The 17,815-nt window shown below is 60.3% G+C and overlaps 1 protein-coding gene across 1 annotated transcript in view; it reads left to right on the top strand.

Moving 5' to 3' along the window:
• Nucleotides 1-17,815, top strand: part of DNAH17 (dynein axonemal heavy chain 17) — a 101,723-nt gene that overhangs the window by 1,499 nt on the left and 82,409 nt on the right. The window contains exons 2-13 of the mRNA XM_020281208.2: nt 29-222; nt 1,144-1,336; nt 1,493-1,592; nt 1,806-1,891; nt 2,082-2,207; nt 2,903-3,055; nt 3,177-3,263; nt 5,251-5,418; nt 5,633-5,749; nt 12,282-12,547; nt 13,247-13,442; nt 14,238-14,384. Of these exons, the coding sequence (XP_020136797.1) occupies nt 29-222; nt 1,144-1,336; nt 1,493-1,592; nt 1,806-1,891; nt 2,082-2,207; nt 2,903-3,055; nt 3,177-3,263; nt 5,251-5,418; nt 5,633-5,749; nt 12,282-12,547; nt 13,247-13,442; nt 14,238-14,384 (1,833 nt within the window). The remainder of the gene's footprint in view (nt 1-28; nt 223-1,143; nt 1,337-1,492; nt 1,593-1,805; nt 1,892-2,081; nt 2,208-2,902; nt 3,056-3,176; nt 3,264-5,250; nt 5,419-5,632; nt 5,750-12,281; nt 12,548-13,246; nt 13,443-14,237; nt 14,385-17,815) is intronic.

Here is a 17,815-nt window from a genome sequence, read left to right as displayed (position 1 = left end):
GCAGAGCTACAGGCGTGTCTCCTCCTAGGTCCTCTACTCGCTGCTGAACCAGACCGAGAACATGGAGGGATGGCCCCGGGTGGTGTCGGAAGACATCGTGAAGCAAGTCCACAAGCTGAAGAACGAGATGTTTGTGACAGGCGGCAAGATCAAGGGGAAAACCCTGCTGCCCATCCCCGAGCACCTGGGCAGCCTGGACGGCGCGCTGGAGTCCATGGAGAGGTGGGCGGCCCCGGCCGGGGGACTCGCAGGGGACACGTGGGGGCCGAGGCCCGCCACGCTGTTCTGCCGCAAACCGCCCTCGTGCTTTAAAGCCATGAAGCACAGAAAGGCAGGGCGGTGCCTAGACGGTGCTGGGTCTGAGGTGGATGGTGCCAGAAGAGTGAAGGTACGGGTTCCGGTTGCCGGGGAGCCCGGCTCTGGCCCTTGAGGCCCCTCCCCTGGTCACGGCTGTGTACGGCCCTATCGCCACACGGCACGTCAAAGGTGTCACGCTGTGGTCTTGGCCAGGACACAGGACGCTCAGCTTTAAGGTGTAGGTACCAAGGGCCGTGAGCAGGGGTGGAAGGGACTTCCAGCAGGTAGGTGGGTGTCTGCACAGAGGCCCTGGTGTCTCACAGGCCCTGGGAAGCCCAGGAGCCCCCCAGATGTCCCTTTGCGCCTGCCCTGCCACCACTGGCAACCGCCCTTGAATGTGAGACCGTTGAAAGGTCCCCTACGCTCACATCTGGGGGCGACTGCTCCTGGGGGCTCCCGCAGGCGAGCCCTGCGCCGAGTGTCCACTACGTCCCAGCACCGTGCCCGTGGCGGCCCCCGTAGGAGCTGCCGGGAGGAGCCGTCCTGGAATGGGGTTTGTTCCAGAGTCCTTCCTCTTCCTCTTCCTGGAGGTGCAGCCCCGGCACGGGCATCTCCGACCACACCCATCTCCGCTCAGGGTCTCCTGCCCGCTGGAGGCTTGGGAAGTTGCTCGGCCTCCCCAGGTGGCCAGAAGGCACCACGGACGTCAGCCCAGACCTGGTGCTGCTGCCGGTGGTCTGGGGCCTGTCGGGAGAGGGGCGGGTTCCCGCCGGCGGGGGCGCTCAGTGGAACCCACGTATGTGCACGGTCGCCTCGAGAGCAGCTGCCCCGCCCTCTGCCCGGCAGGCTGCCCTCCTCGCTGGACAACTCTCTCCTGCACGCCATCGAGACCATCATCATCGACTGGTCCCACCAGATCCGGGACGTGCTGAGCAAGGACTCGGCCCAGGCCCTGCTGGACGGGCTGCACCCGCTGCCCCGGGTCGAGTTCGAGTTCTGGGACACCCGGCTGATGAACCTCAAGTGCATCCACGAGCAGGTAGGGCCTCTTCCCGGCCGCTCGCCCAGCTGCAACCTCGTGGCGCTGCCCGCCCGGGCGCCCCGTGCAGATGCCTCAGCCTCGGGCGGCGCGGGGGCGGCTGGCCTCGGGCGAGGGGCCCCGAGCCCAGCGAAAGGCCACCTCCTCTCCTCCCAGCTAAACAGACCCAAAGTGAACAAGATAGTCGAGATCCTGGAGAAAGCCAAAAGCTGCTACTGGCCAGCGCTGCAGAACGTGTACACGAGCGTCACTGAGGGTGAGCTTGTGCCCCCCGTGCGCGTGCCCGGGAAACTGTCGGGGCCTCCCAGTAGGGGCGGGCGGCGGGTGTTCACCTTCCCTGCAGGCATCGTCCCTGGCACGCCCCCTCCCGAGAACGGTCCTGTCCCTGGAAGGAGCGGGTCTAGGCGCACGCACCTTTTCCGCCTGCGTCCCGCCCACGTGCTGACGAGCCTGTGCTTGCCGCGTGCAGGGCTGAAGGAGGCGGAGGACATCGTGCTCTACCTGAAGCCCCTGCGGGTGCTGCTGGAGGAGATGGAGCAGGCCGACTTCACGCTGGTGCGCGGGAGGCGCTTGCTCTCGGGGGGGTGGTTCTCGTGCCTCGATGGCGCAGGGGGCTGTGGGCTTCCTGAGCCTTGGAAGTTGCCTCTCCCCTCCCCGGGGGACCCTCTTCCGGAGGCCCCGCGAGGGCCCTGGGAAGGGGAGGGCCGAGATGTCCTGACGGGGTGCCCGGCCCGCCTCTCCCCAGCTCCCCAACTTCATCGCCAAGGTGCTGGACACCATCGCCTTCATCTGGGCCACCTCGGAGCACTACAACACGCCCTCCAGGGTCCTCGTCATCCTGCAGGAGTTCTGCAACCAGATCATCGAGATGGTAGCCCGCCCCAGCCCGCCCCGTTGCTCCCCGCCGCCCGCGTCCCCCTGTGGTGTCAGCGCAGGTGTTGTCCTGCCCTGGGCTGGGGTCCAGCACTCCTGGTGACAGCTTAGAGTCTTCCCAGGACCCGGGCAGCACTGAGCCCGCCCCACACGGGCAGGGAGGAGGAAGGGAAGAGCGGACAGAGCGGGAGGCTCTGTGCCAAGAGACCCAGCGCCCGAGACGCAGCCGGGAGCTCTGTGGGGTTTACCTGGCCCCGCCCCTCGCCACCCCCATCTCCCTCCCCCAGAGACGTCCTTTGCTGCTTGCCCCTCACACGTGCCCGTTAGCCGGCCACCGGCGGGCCGTCTGTGTGTGTCAAAGTCTTGCCTGTGGCCCCGGCTGCAGGACCAGAGGGCACTGTGGGTCCCCTGTCTCTGGGGGGCTCCAATCACCTGTGACCCAAACCCACGTCAGCTGGGGCCTTGGCATGCAGCGGGGTGCAAGTAAGGGGCACAGCTCAGACCCCCCAAAGAGTCCCAGCAGTTGGCAGACGGGTGGGGCCACATGCCCAAGGACAGGTCATGTGCCAGAAGAAGGGGTCACGGCCCCACGGCGGGTGGTTGTGTGTCAGGCTGACGGCCGGCAGGCGGCCCGCCTGTCATGGCCCCAGACGGCTCGTCGGAGCTTGGGGGTGTCTGTCCGCCCTCTCCCAGACTCGAAGCTTCCTGAGCCCAGACGAGGTGCTGAAGGGCCTGCAGGGCGAGATCGAAGAGGTCCTGCTGGGCATCTCCCTGTCGGTGACCGTGCTCAGGGAGCTGTACCGCGCCTACGACTACTGCTGCGCCAACATGAAGGTGTTCTTCAAGGTGCGTCCTGCTTCGCAGACGTCACAGCGGAAACCAGGCCACGTGTACGTCGTCCCCAACGTGTGGGAGTGTTTGACGCAAACACGGCCTTGTCTCTCTCCTCCCTCTCTCCCCTATAAAGGACAAAGAGCCGGTGCCTTGGGAATTCCCTTCATCCCTGGCGTTTTCCAGAATGAGCTCCTTCTTCCACCGCATCCAGACCATCGAGGTAAAAACAAAATCTGGTTCCTCTTCACTCCCCAGCCTGCTCCCTGCTTGGGGTGTTGCATCTGCCGTCCTCGTCCCTGTCGGAACCGTCTCCCCCGTGGGGACGGTGGTGTCTGGCTCGGACCTCGGTGTTGCTGGGACGCCGTGTCCTGGGGGCGGCCACCTCCCAGCTGGAGTTGTCAGCCGAGAAGGCACATGACCTACTTTGATTACTTTCCCCATCTGGCGCCTTAAAGATGAGCCTGGGGCCTGGGGGCCAAGGGCAGAGCCACTTAGAGGGACTGAATTATCACAAAGGAAGACTTAGAACAGGGGTCCTCAAACTTTTTAAACAGGGGGGCCAGTTCACTGTCCCTCAGCCCATTGGAGAGTGCGGTGCACATTCCACACATGCGCACTGTGGGCCCGGGACCAGTCGGCTGCTAAGCAGGACAGGCAGCGGCGGCAGAAACACCCGGTGAGCCGGATAAATGTCCTCGGCGGGCCGCATGTGGCCCTCGGGCTGCAGTTTGAGGATGCCTGACTTAGAAGAAGCCTGTGTGAGCACCATGTGGATACTCGAGTGACACTTGGCAACTTAAGGATGGTCCGGGATGGTTTTCTCTGTGGAGAAGTGAGAGGGCAGGGCAAGACAGTTTTGCTTTTTGTTTCATATCTTCTGCATGTGGTATGATGTGACTTTTTCTTAACTTTGTGCACATATACCTCACATCATGAAAAAGGAAGGGTCATCCTGGGGCCACTGAGTGCTGATTTCAGGGTGCACACCGTTGGCTGCGGCTCGGGAAAGGCCCGTCCGGCCCTCATCTGAAGCCTCTGCGGGGCAGAGGAGGGAGGCCCACTCAGGACCCCGAAATGTCGATCGTGGGGTCTTCATTCGCGCCTGAGACCTCCCAGTTGAGTGTCTGGCCAAGTCGCTGTCGGTTCCTACGTTACAGATTCCGAGTCAGGAGGAAGTGAAGGGGGGAAGTGGCTTCACCGTCCACTTCTGCCAAGCGGGCGGTGCCAGCGGTGCCAGCTTGGCCGGCCTTGTCCCCTCGTTGGGCCGGAGGGCCCGAGAGCTCCCAGCATGCTGCGCCTATGCTTTCCCTGGGTTTTCCGTGGTCTCGTGGCTTGGGACGTCCAGCCCCACCCCCGGCCTGGGTGCCGGCTTAGGGAGTGGTGCCAGCCCCACTGGAGCATCTTTGGTTCCAAACGCCGCCTGGTGCCACCTGGCACTGCGGCCGGCACGCGGAGGGACACAGAAGCGGCAGGAGCCTGGCCTAGAGGAAGCAGAACTTGCGTGCACGTGGGGCCGTCCAGCGTCCCGGCGCCAGCCTCTTGGTGGCCTGCGGGAGGGCTCGAGGCGTGGGCGGTTGTCCAGGCGGCAGAGGTGTGAGGCTGCTCGAGAGCGCCAGGAACCGCCCAGTACCTGTCCCCTGCTCCCCGCACCTGTCCCCCTGCTCCCCGCACCTGCCCCCCTGCTCCCCGCCGCCCAGCACCTCTCCCCCTGCTCCCCGCCGCCCAGCACCTCTCCCCCTGCTCCCCGCCGAGGAAGCGGGGGGCCTGGTACAGCGAGGTGCGCTGAGAGACGCCTCGGCCTTCTCCTCTCCTGACGTCGCCTCCTCGTCTGCAGCTCAGAGCTCACGTGCGGGGGACGGAACGCCCGTGTAAGGAGCAGCAACACAGACAGATGGGCCTGTCCCCCCCACGGTCTGTCTCCTGGGGTGATTCTGCTCCCGGCTTCTCTTGGCTGGGGTCAGAGCTCATTTTGTAACCGGACCCTTGAGTTTGGTTACGGAGATGAGGGCTGGCCGGGCACGGTGGCGCATGCCTGTCATCCCAGCGCTGTAGGAGGCCGAGGCGGGGAGGATGGCTTGAGGCCAGGAGTTTGAGGTTGCAGTGAGCTGTGCTGATGCCACGGCACTCCAGCCTGGGCGACAGAGAAGCTGTCTCAAAAAAAAAAAAAAAAAGAATTGACTAAGTGTTTTCCTTCTTCCGCCCACTAGGATCTTTACAAGACGGCGATCGAGTTTCTGAAGCTGGAGAAGATCGAGCTGGGCGGGGTGAAGGGCAACATCCTGGGGCACCAGGTGAACCAGATCTACGAGGAGGTCTTCGAGCTGGTGAAGGTGTTTGCGGACTGCAAATACGATCCCTTGGACCCCGGAGACTCGGTGAGTCCCCGCACGGGCTGGCGGACAAATGCCCCAGGGAGCGGGGAGACGCACGGAGGGAGCCCGTGACGGGCAGGCCCTGTGCTCTGAAGGCTGCGCACGGCGCGGTCCCCAGGGCGGGAAGCCCGTTCCGCCGAGACGTGGCCCCAGAGGGGTCACCTGCCCTGCCCTGTGTGCCGACGATGACGAGGTTGGTGTTTTCGTTTACTTTTAGAGTTTTGACTCTGATTATGCTGATTTTGAGACCAAAATTCAAGATCTGGATAGGAGGCTGGCCACCACGTTTGGCCAAGCGTTTGATGACTGCAGCTCTATCGAGTCCTCTGCGAAGGTGAGTGTGCACGCCGGGGACTCAGGCTGACTTGGAGCCCACCAGGGCAGCGCCGGGCTCGTGCTGAGCAGGACCCTGGAGGCCGTCTCGTCCGACGCCTTCCCCTAGAGGTGAGGAGTGGCCCGGAGAGGACAGGGCCCTTCCCGCCTCGGGGCCGTCACAGTGAACACCCGGAGTAGTTTCGGGTGGCTTTTACTGCCACACCTTAGAGGAAGGGGAGAACGTGGGTGTGGTGACAATTACTTTAGTTACTTGACTGGTCCTTGTGCTCGCCGAGAAGAAAGGTGCCCACTTATTCTTATTTGATGCAATTTCCCACCACTTAGAAGGAGCAGAAGTTACAGAGAGGGAGAGTTGCCAGAAAAAGGAAACACGTACACTCCAACCCGCTGAGCTGAACTCACAGCGTCTTGCGACAAATCGCCACAGACTAGGTGACGTAGACAGTGACGTAAACCGGTGCTCAAATTGCTGCTGTTTTGGTCTCTGTTGTAACTCTGAGCCTCTGTCCTAGCTCGGACCCATTAGGAGACGTGCAGGTGTGGATTTCTTATTTATCTTGCATGAGATGAGGCCGTGCTTTCTATGTCCGTGCGTTATTGCCTTTCAGCTACTCTGGGAATGGTTCAGCCATTCTCTCTCTCCAGTTGTTTCTGTTCTTCTAGGATTTCAGTTAGATCCAGCCGGCAGGACAGCAGCCCTTCTCAGTCCGTCCTCTGTGTCTCCTAGTCTCATAGTTCCTATCTCCCCTACTCTCTGCTCTGTGAATTCTGAGTGATCTCTGCAGCTCTAATTTCCAGTTCAGTAAGTCTCTCTTTTGCTGTGTCTAGTTGGCCCCCATGTAACCCCTCCATTGAGCTTGTCATTTCTAAAAGTTCTAAGTTCTTTTCCACATACCTCTGGCATTTCTCAATAACCCCTTGTTGCTTGCTAGCTTTTTTTATACCAGCTCAAATCTTCAGAAACATTTTGCACGTGACCCTTTTATATTTTCTAGCTGATAATTCCAGCGCTTATTTTATAAAGTCCCTGGGCGTGGGATCACAAACCATTCTGCAATTTGGAGGAGCCCTTGAGAAAGGGTCCCTTCTCTTTCTTGTCTGAACTTCTTGCCTAGGAGGTGGTCATTTAAACTTCTGCCACCACATTCGAGTTTTCTTATGATCTTTTGTTCAGATGGAACTTGAGGGTTATTGAGCCCAACCTTCTTCCCAGCACGGGGCTCCCCCTGGGCCTCGTTCCTCCGCTGGCCTCCCCGAGAGAACACGGGCATGAGGGGGAGCACAAGTGAGTGTGAGTGTGAGCGCAAGCGTGAGTGTGAATGTGAGCATGCATGTGGGTGTGTGAGTGTGAACATGCGTGAGTGCGAGCGTGTGTGTGAGCATGAGTGGTCATGCATGTGAGCATGTGAGTGAGCACGTGTGAGCATAAGCACGAGCAGGTGCGTGAGTGTGTGCATGTGAGTGTGAGCATGAGTGTGTGCATGTATGCGAGCATGCATGTGAGCATATGTGTGTGTGAGCATGAGCTTGAGCAGGTGTGTGAGTGAGGGTGTGCATGTGAGCGTGCGTGTGAGCACACGCGAGCGTGTGCGTGACTGTATGTGTGAGCCGGCAGCGTTGCAGAGAAGCTCCTGCCAGGGCCCCACCAGATGGCTCTTTTTCACCCTGACTCACGTCTGCCGCCGCCGTCGTCTCACAAAGCCGGTGTTTTCTAATGAGGAGACAAACCCTTTCCATCTCCTAGTCCACACGGACAGAGAGCCCGTCCAGGCCGTGGGTCATTCCACGTGTCCCACCCATGGACGGCTGCCCTCTGGGATTCCTGGCCGGCCCACCCCACCCACCTGCCCTTTACTCTCCGGCCTCGGGTTCCACGGTCCGGGCACCGTCCGTGTGTGCCTGGCACGTGGTCGGGGAGCCTGCACGCAGGTGCCGTGAGGCAGTCGCCAGTCGGGTAGGCATGCTGGTTTTGGGATTTTTTTCTCGTGTTTTGAACAATCGAAGTCATGGTCCCATCAGATAACTCGGGGCCCTGGTGTTAGTGCCAACGTGTCCGCAGCGTGGACTCGGCCCGGGCTGCCCAGGGACGGCTGGCGGGCCGCTCCGCTCGCCAGTGCGTGGGGGCTGTGACCCTCCCGCGTGCATCGCCCAGCTGAAGCCCATTAAGTGGGTTTGGTACGTGCAGGTTCACTCGGCCCTGCACGGTCAGCTTTGGACCGTCCCCGCACCCCAGCCACCCGTCTCTCCACCACCTCCCGACCCGGGGCAGCCAGTGAGCTTCCTGTCTCTGCAGATTTGCCAGGTCTTGTATCACTTTTTCAAAAAATACATGAAAATTTTTTGGAAATGTCACCAACGTTTAAAACTCGAGAAAGTTTCACATCAGAGTCGGGACTTCCACCTTCTCCCGGCCGAGCAGATCCGGCCGTCCTGGACGCGTGGCCCCTCGTGGCGGCAGGCGCTGGAGGGGAGCCGCCGCTGTCCCCGCAGGCAGAACGTGGGGGCAGGCGGTGCCTCTGCCGTCCGGGGCCCGGTGGCGGGGCTGCAGAGCAATCGTCTGCCAGGCGACAGATTAACAGGAGAGAGGGCAGAGCACACGTGTGCGTGTATACGGCTCACACACAAGAAGTGGCTCCCTGGACAGCTAGAGGTTGGGGTTTATTGCCCAATTAGCAGGGGAAGGGAAGGGGAGGACAAAGGGCTTCTGTGGAAAAACGAGTGGGTTTTGGTGAAGGAAAGGCAAGTGGGCTTTAGGAGAACAAAGTGCAGGCAGGACGGCTTGTGTGACGTTGGTTTGTGCAGGTGCCAGCGGCCCCTCTCGTTCCTGGCGATGAAACTCCCCTGAGAGGGGGCGTTTACGGCAGCAGGCTTCTCTCTGCATCGGTTGAACCTCAAATGTGCTTCCTTTAAATTAATCTTGGTGCCAACACGGGAGTCTGAGTGGGTCCCCACGCCGACCGTGACTGGTCCAGTTTGCCCCAGTCCCCGCCACTCCCTATTGCCCCAGCCCAGCCCTTTCCATGCTTCGCTTGGGACCTGCCTGGCCCCGACCAACAATCGGTGGCAGAATCACTGCAGGGTTTAGTGTGTGTGTGGCTTCAGCTTATCTGGAGAACAGGTATGGAGAATGTAAGTGAACAGATACAAGTATAGGCTTGACTAGCTTACTTTGATCTCTCTGCTTAGTGTTACGCGTTGTTTGTCAACTATGAGTCTCAGAGCTATGTCTTCCGTTCACTTTGTAACCTCTGGGTTGCCGCAGAGTGTGCGATGCCCACAGGAGAGCCCGATGATTGCTATAAGGTCTCTGGTCCCAGGCACGGTGCTAAGCAGTACGTCATCTCATTTAATTCTCACAACAGCCAGGCTCTTTGCTCAGCTCCTTACCTATATTATCTACCTTATTTTACCAGCCCAGACAGGTCAAGAAGCCTACTTGAGGTTGCACAGCTAGCCAGTAAAAAGGGGAGCAAGAACCCCTGACCAGCCCCCGAGTCTGACTATTTCCAGGGGGGGCCCCTTCTGAGCCATGTGGCCAGAGGGGCTCCCGGGACTGGGAAGGCAACTGGGTTGGCCTGGGCAGCCCGCGTGGTGTCATCTTTCTGGAGGATGTCGGGGCTGGGTGTCCCTCCACCCCCAGCACACAGATCTCTCCCATGCAAATGCCAGGATGTTCCGTTGCCTCTTAAACATTCTTTTTAAAAATGCAAATACATAGGAATTTGAAGCTCTGCAAATGTAATGATCAATTAAGTCTTGGATCCTCTTGGTGCTTGAGGCAAAATATCAATGAATGCAAATTAATACGGTACCTTCTTGCTCTTGTTAAAGAAAAAACATTGTTCAATGACACTTGTTAAAGCAAGGTAAAGCAGACTTTATTTAGGACTATGGCAGTAGGTACAGGGACCCCTCAACGGGGTCTGGCATGGCGGAGAGACTGGGCTCAGCTCCAGATACTGAGGGGCAAGTGGAATTTACAGCCACGGGGCAGGTGGGGTCGGTGGGTGGGAAGTTAGCAGGAGGGAAGTTGGGTCGGGGGATTCTGGCCAAACCAACCCAAAAGGACTCTTGCTGAGACAGGCCAGGGTGACTGGACGTCCCCTGGGGGGTGGCCAAGGGTGGTCAGATATTGAGGATGGTGCTTTTTGCTAAGCTGACTCAGCGGGTTCTTCGCTAAAACCGGATTTTACAAGGACGGTGCACAGACAGGCCTAGGAGAGGAGGGTCGGGAGCCGAAGTTTGGCCAAGCCAAGAATCTTTGTCACTGTTCCCTTCCCAGGAAGACTCTTGCCCAGACAGCTGAATCCCTGGTCACGGGTCCTCACTTCCTGCCTCCAACCAAGTGCCACCACTGGCCAGAGAGCCCCCCTCCCTCCCTCCAGTACCAGCTCGTTCCCTCTCCTCAGGGGGACACTGAAGCTTGGTCTTGTATTCATTCTGTTGTGTACTGATGTCCTCCCAGCTGGAGTATACACGCCCTGAGGGCAGGCGCTTGATGACTCCAGTTCACTGGGACCCGAGCCCAGCACAGGCAGGCACTTCTGGGTTTCCCTGCGGGGCAGGACCGGCTCTAGCTGGGCGGCCTGGCTGTTCCGGACCTTGTCGGGAGGGAGTTCCACTCAAGAGCAGCCCCACAGGCGTGCAGCCCCAATGCTTTCTGGGCTACCCGAGACAGAAGGGTCCCAAGAAGAGTTTGGAGACCCCAGTTCCTCCCCTGCGGCTGGGTCTTCAGGGTTGAGGGTGAGGCTGGAGCGCGAGGACTGGACAGGCCAGGCCGGTGGTGTCGCCACCTTCAACATCCCAGCCCAGCCCCACCGGAGGTGCTGCTCCTCCCGGCTGTGCAGATGACCAAATGGGCCCGGAAAGATCAGAGAGGTGAAGTGACTGGTCCCCTGGCCAGGGCAGGCTGAGTCCCCAGAGTTTCTCCTGCCCCAGAGGCACATGGGAGTTTCACCCCCATCAATCTGGTTTGGAACAAGGGGGCGAACAGACAGGGGGCGGCAGTGGGTGGGGAGCCGACCGCCCCCAGCCCCCGGGGAAGGAGCTGGGCGGGCAACCCCACCTTTGCACTGGAGTCTCGGGTCCCCGCTCTGGGAGGAGCAGGTGGCCCCTGGGGACGGAGCCCGGCCCGGTGAGAACAGACGCGGTGACCGTGCCCGGGCTTTCCCGCGGAGCACAGCCGCCGCTGGGGTGGGGGTCGGCTCCGGTGCTCTAAAAGGAAAGGGTCGTTCTTTAAAATGTTAACTTTAAGCCAGAAAAACAAAAAGGAGGGAAATAACTTGCAAACCATTCCCACGTCCATCTGTTGGTCTCTCTCCTCGACCTGAGACCATCTTTCTCCGCGTTTGACGGCGCTGTGCTCTAATGAGGCCCCTGGGGTTTCCCTCCCTCCGGTCCTCTCCGCGCCCCGCGTCTCCCCAAACGAGTTCTCGCTGTCAGCAAGTCACACGCAGCCAGGGAAGTTCTAGAGCAATCTTCCGCATGACCTCCTCCTGGCAGGAGGTAAAATTAGCTTCCTTCCCGGAAGCCGTAGGCCAAACAATGTGCACATGTGGAAAGAAGGAAAGGAAAATGGGAAGAGGCAAGGAAGAACCAGGACTGTCACAAACCAATAACAGGAACGTTTTTCTTTCCCAACTGTCACGTGTCAATTTTGGAGGGGGATCGGGGGAAGAGACTGTGGCCTCGCCTGTCTGCAGCTGCCCCCGAGCCCCCGCGGCCTGTGAGTCAGTGCCGCCCCGTGAGGCGCTCCGGGCCTGAAGGAGCTCCCTCCCGTTCTTCATAGTCCTGTTTCAGTCTTTCCTCCAACGGCGACTTTTAGGGACAGTGGTCGTATTTCTGAAGCTGAAGTCTGGGGCCCATCTGACCCTGGGGCAGCTCCAGCCCTGCCGCCCCGGTGTGCGGTCCTTGTCCCTGCAGCCCGGGAAGCTCGTGGGCTCCGCACTGACACCCGGCACCGGGCCGGTTTGGCATCGGGGACCCCGTGTGCAGTGTAAGACCCTCCCTCTGCGGCTCCCCTTCCCCCTTGTCTGTCCCCTGTTCCCCCAGAACTTTTTCAGAGCTTAACAAATTCCCCGATGTGGTTTTTGTTGCCTGAGCACGTCCCCGAGGCTGACAGCGCTCTTCCTAAGAGCGACACTTCTTGCGAGTACGGCATCTCTCCATCCGGTTGCCAGAGTGACAGCCTAGGTATACACACGCAGTGTTGTGGCTATTTTTTAACGGTTCAATTTTGTTTAGTTGTTCAAATCTTCCTTACTCAAATGCTGATTTCTCTGGGCCTGGAACAAATTTTTCTAGCCTTGGGCCGAGTGTGTGCTGCCGGGTTAGGAGCCAACGTCTGGGGACGCAGCGAACCTCAACGCGAGAACCACAGAGGCGTCTGCCTAACCGGCCTCCGCACAGGGAAAGGTTCAAACGATCCTTTTGTTTTGACCAGGCGCACGTTCTCTTGCTCCACAGGCTGGGGACCAGGATGGGGAAGGGGCGGGGACTCCGGCGAAGCCACCTCTTCCCGTCCTCCCCAGCTCCTGTACATGTGCGGGAGCCTCTTGGAGCGGCCTCTGATCCTCGCCGAGGTGGTGCCCAGGTACTCGGTCTTGCTGGAGATGTTCGACGCCGAGCTGGACAACGCCAAGATCTTGTACGACAAGCAGATGGCCGCCTCCGCGGAGGGGAACATCCCCCCGATCCACAAAAACATGCCCCCCGTGGCCGGGCAGCTCAAGTGGAGCCTGGAGCTGCAGGAGAGGCTGGAGGTGTCCATGAAGCACCTAAAGCACATCGAGCACCCGTGAGTCACGGCGTGTGGGGTGGGAGGGAGAGGGGCCGTCCCAGCCCCGACAGTCCCGCGCCTCCTGCCGGCCAAACCTTCACCTCCCAAAGCAAAACCCTGCTCACGTCCCCTCTCCTCCCCGAACGCCTTCTCGGTGGGCGTGCTCCAAAGTGTCCGGCCTGCCCTCACCCTTGGCCGTCAGCCTTGCAGAAATAAACGAAGACCACCCGCATGGGGACGCAGAGTCAGCTCCGCCCTGGCCACTGTCGTGTGCCAGCGGCCTGCAGGCAGAGGGGGGCGAAGCTCTGCGGAGGAAACAGGGATTCTCTGGGCTTGGGGAGGTTGGCGCAGCTGGCCGAGCCTGGGTGACCAGCTGGGGGTGGGGGTGCTGCTCCCCAGGTGGAAGGGAGGGCAGACGTCGGGGAGCTGGTTATTAGCCAAGGCCCGTCCCTGCGGGGCCGACTGCTACCCGGTTTATTGTCTGACTTGTGGGCTGGCTGCTGCAGACAGCGGTTCGCGATTCTCCTTTTACATCTGGCCTGGCCCTTGTCCCTTTCCACGCTCAGTCTGTCGGCCTCAAAGAAACAGACAGACGGCCAGCTGTCTGCTTCAGTACCCCGAGCCCCGGCAGCGGCGGCGGGGGCTGCGGAAGAGACCCCGAGCGGGACGTGCAAGCGAGGCCCGGAGCCTCACCACCCCGCCCGGCTCTGGCCGCAGGGTCATGTCCAGCGAGGAGGCCAAGCTGGTCTACCGGAAGTATGACGAGATGATGGCCCTGCTGGCGGCCTGCCGCCATAAGACCTACCAGCAGTGGGTGGAGAGGGTGGACGAGGACTGCCACTTCAACCTGGGCCAGCCGCTGATCCAGCGCGACGCCGACACAGACCTCATCCAGGTCAACTTTAGCAGAGCGGTAGGTGCCGGGGGCAGGCCGCGCCAAGGGCGCCCCGGGGAGGGGTGGGACCCGAGGGCCCCCATGACCCTGAGGCCGGATCCCTCCCCCCGGCAGTGTGCATTTGTGGAGGTTGGTGTTTGTGCCGTAGTTAGCCTGAAGCTTCCTTTTCGGAGCGTGTCCCGGGTATGTTTAAGGTGAGGCAGGGCAGTAGCGTCCTTGACGGTGGCTTCAATGAGCGCCTTTTTGGAAGCTTCTGTGTGATCCCAAGAAGAAACACCAATTTGAAAACATTAAAAAAAAAAAAAAAGAAAGAGCTGCTGGACTCAGACAAGCATCTGGCTGGGCAGGGCGGGGAGCGGGCAGAGGTCATGCTGGTGGGCTGCAGGTGGGTGGCCGGTGGCTAACACCCGGATGGTTCAGACAGACGCAGAGGACAGAGGCAGGAGGGGCCCTCCCTGGCCACAGGAAGGGACCGGCTCTGTCGTCAGGAGCACTAGGGGTGCCACGCCCCCCTTGGTCTCTCGGCCATAGCCGGGTGGGAGGAGACGGAAGGCAGGCCCCAGGCGGAGCTCTGAAGCCTTTCTCCGAAGACCTGGGGGAGGTCAGAGGTGAGGAGGTTGACGTGAGCGCTTTCGGGTCAGGACCGGCAGGCAGGGTGGAACATCCCCGTCCTGCTAGCAAACGCCGCCTCCCACCAACCGCCACACCCCCCTGCTGCAGGGGCGTCCCGGGACAGGCCTTCCCTGGGTTGCTGAGCGCCGCACCACTGACATCCTCTTCCCACATGTGCTTTGGTCCTCATTTGCCGTTTAGCTGGTGGCGGTTCTGAGAGAAGTCAAGTACTTGAATTTCCAGCAACAAAAGGAGATTCCAGTCAGCGCGGAGAGTCTGTTCTCAGACAACGAAACCTTCCGCAAGTTTGTGGGCAACTTGGAGCTCATTGTGGGCTGGTATAACGAGGTGAGTTGGTGCGGTTTATCTTGTGCGTGTGTTTGCCTAGTTTTGGGTTTTGTTTAGAACAAATGCTGGCGTACGATCTCCAAGTGGGACAGAATAATGAGCACATCTTAATATTCAGATGTGGTTCAGGACAGTCTTCGTTATTCACAAAACAGCAGCAGCAAAGGCGTGAAAACTCAAACTGCCAACAACGGAAACCTTGTTCCCGTTGACTTGGGCTGATGTTACGTGATTCTTTATAGAGTCTTACTCTCCTACACATATTCGGATGACGCTAAAGTCCTTCTGCGTTACTCCTGTGACTCCCATGAGTGTGCAGGGATGGGACGAGGTCACGCGTGCGCCTGTTGCCGGCAGTGAGGAAGCTGCGTGCGTGTGCAGGCCCTGGGGGTGGTGTCCACCCTCCGCCCGCCCCGTGGTTCGAGATTCCTTCTCGGCCTGGACTCCTGACGTCCACCCGGTCCAGGGCCGGACATGGTGATTGCAAAGGCTGTCCGTAACTGATCAGCCTCAGGGGCCAGGCCCCTCCCAGCAAGAAAAGCTGGAAGCCGAGTCAGGAGTCGGAGGGGTGGGGGGAGCGTGGCCGCGGGGCTCCGTGGGGGGTCGCGGTGCCTGTCTCCGTTCCAGGCACCCCCTTTCTCACGGACCCCTTACCCAGACCCTGCAAAAGGCGACCACCGTGCCACACACTCAACCCTCCCCCGAGCCACAGTGGAACGGCCAGACGCGGACTCTGCTCGTCTCCCGTTGCCGCGTGACAAAGTACCACCAGGAACACACCTCTGTCACCTTCCAGCTCTGGAAGTCAGATTCCCCAGCCTGTTTCACTCTGCCTAAGTCTCGGCGGTGGCCAGGCCGTTGCTCCCAGAGGCTGCGGGGACAGTCTGTCTCCTGGTCTTTCCCGGCTTGCGGAGGCGGCTGCCTCTCCAGAGAAAGGGAGCCCACAGGACATACGGGGAGAGGCGTGCCGAGAGGCATCGCCTCATGTGACCGTGGAGGCCAAGTCCCACCGCCTGCCATCTGTCTGCGTCGGCTGCCCGCTGGAGCCCGCGGGGGTTGGCACGGAGCGCCCGGTCCACCCGTGTGCGAGCTCCGCCACGCCAGGCACCTTCCGGCCTGCAGAGAAGGACATGGCAGCGGTGAGGCTGTGAATTCAAAAGGCATTTCTACCGATGAGGACTTGTTTGCACAGGGGACGGTGACCGGACAATGCCACACGTGACCAAACCCGGGAAGTCAGCGCCCACCTTAGATGCTTCTAGAACGCAGGCTGGAATGTCACGGAGGCAGAGCGCGGCTGCGGGCGGGTCGAGGAAACCGCCGTCAGCAGAAGCGACCTCCTTCGAGAAGAGGCTGCAGAGGCCCAGGGAGGCGAGGGCGCCAGCTCGGGCTGTCGTGTGGGTCTGTCCCCCCACGGCCACCAAAGAACCGAGCGCGGTCCACTCCCTGCTCCGCTGGGGAATCGGGGCAGGCTGGAGTGTGACCGGCACTACGTCCAGGATAAAGCAAGCTGTTCCATTCATTCCGTTTGCAACCTAAAATGCTCACTGTCTCACTTGTGCCACAAAACACCTGCGTCTGTCCGACGGGCCCCCTCAGTCCGCCTTCTTCCCAAGACCGGCAGCCCCGGGCCCAGCATCCTCCACCCCCGGGATGCCCGGCCGCGGCGTGCGGGGAAAACGCCCCGTGATGCAGGCAAACATTCAACGCCAAAGGTTTTCTCTGAGCAGGAAAAAAATCCAACAAGCGGTGTTCAAAAGGAAACAAAAGATGGCTCTTCCAGTGCTGCTGTTTCCAAACAGAACCCAGCCAAGCACGCGACGTCCAATCTGTGAATCAATCGTGTTATCCTCAACTGCGAGCCGTGACGCTCTGCCTACGAAAGCGCGGGCCGGGTGGGGCGCAGGAGAGTCAGACTCTGAGCCGAGCTCTCACGCCGAGCTCCCCTCTGAAGACGAGCCTGGGTCCTTCCGAAGCGCGTCTTCTCCCGCTGGGGGACACCACGGGCCTCCGCACGGCCCGGCCGCCGTGGACGTGGCTGCTCAAGGAAGCTGCTGGCATGTCTGAGCGACCACTCGCATGTGTCTGTGCCCCCGCCCCGTGACGCTGCTGGGTTTGCAGCGTGGGCTGTCGGAGGGCAACACGAAGGCACGTTAACCGGGCGGCGGCACCCTGGCTCTGCCGCTCTGGCAGTCGCAAGGGCGTGGTCACGTGCAGCTACGTTTGGGGGCTGTGTGCAGGCAGGCGGTGAATCGCCCTCCCCAGTGTCCGTGTGAGTTGTGGGCAAGGGCCGAAGCCCGGTCTTCACGCACACCGGAGTGTCCCTCCACCAGGGTGCCACAGCCGGGATGGGGGGCCTGGATTCTAGCCACCAGGCGGCCCTGCTGTCCAGTCATCGGCCGCTCGGCTCCTCTTCCCAGCGGTTGAGTTCTGTGTGAAGGGCTCCCTTCCTGAGCTCGTGTGCAACAGCCTGGTCACAAGTACGCCAAAAGGTGCATCATGAGACTGTCTTGCTCGGGATGTGTGCTCAGAGCAAGGGCTCCGTGCTCGGGAAGAGGCCACCGTCCCTGTCACCGGGTAACAGCCACCCCTGACCGGTGGACCCGACGGCGCCAGCCCCGTCGCTGCCGCTTTTGCTTCCGTCTGGTTTTCGGCTGGTAACGTCTCTCGGGCTTTTTTCCCTCTTCCCCCCCGCCCCCACCTCTGCTGAGAGTGCCTGGCCCCGGCCCGGGGCGCCATTCAAAGCGCCGGATATGCGTAGGAGATCACCCCGAAGGCAAATGGTCGGCGTCTGACGTGCAATTTCAACTCTGCAGAACCCCTCGCTCCATAGAGAGGGGTCCCGGGAAAGCTCTGCGTAGAGCGACGTGTTGCCGGGAGGGGCGATATCCCAAGGCTCAAACGGTGCTTGTCATTTAAGGGACTCCTCTATAAAAACGTCTCCCTTGCTTGTTCTGTTCTGTAAATTCGGGTTTTCAAGCATCAGACTAATTTCCCAGAGCGGGCGGGACCGCGTAGAACCCGCGCCGCTGTTAACGGCGGTCCGGGCGCAGCGGCGTCTGTCGGCAGGCCCCGGTTTCCTGCTGCACACGCAGACTTTGGGCTTTAGCTTTATGACCCCAGGAGAGGTTCCGAGCCCGGAAATTCTCGGTGATCCACGTGTGTTTCTTTGATTTTTTTTTTCTTTCTGACTCTAAGCCAAATACGAAACGTCTGGGCCTACACACTCACTGTTTCTACATACAGTATTCTCGTCGTTTTCTACCGTAAACCATAGATAATAAAGAAATATGTATATATATCCTTGGTGATAAAAATTGGAGTCTCCTGAAATATGATTCATATATATTTTCAAACAAATAACCCTCATCGTAGCTAGCTTGGTATTGAGTAGTAAGAATCCTACCATAGGACAATTTAACATCAATCTT

Source organism: Microcebus murinus, chromosome 18, assembly GCF_040939455.1.
Source record: "Microcebus murinus isolate Inina chromosome 18, M.murinus_Inina_mat1.0, whole genome shotgun sequence".
NCBI lineage: Eukaryota > Metazoa > Chordata > Mammalia > Primates > Cheirogaleidae > Microcebus > Microcebus murinus.
This window is presented reverse-complemented; position numbering and strand designations above follow the sequence as displayed.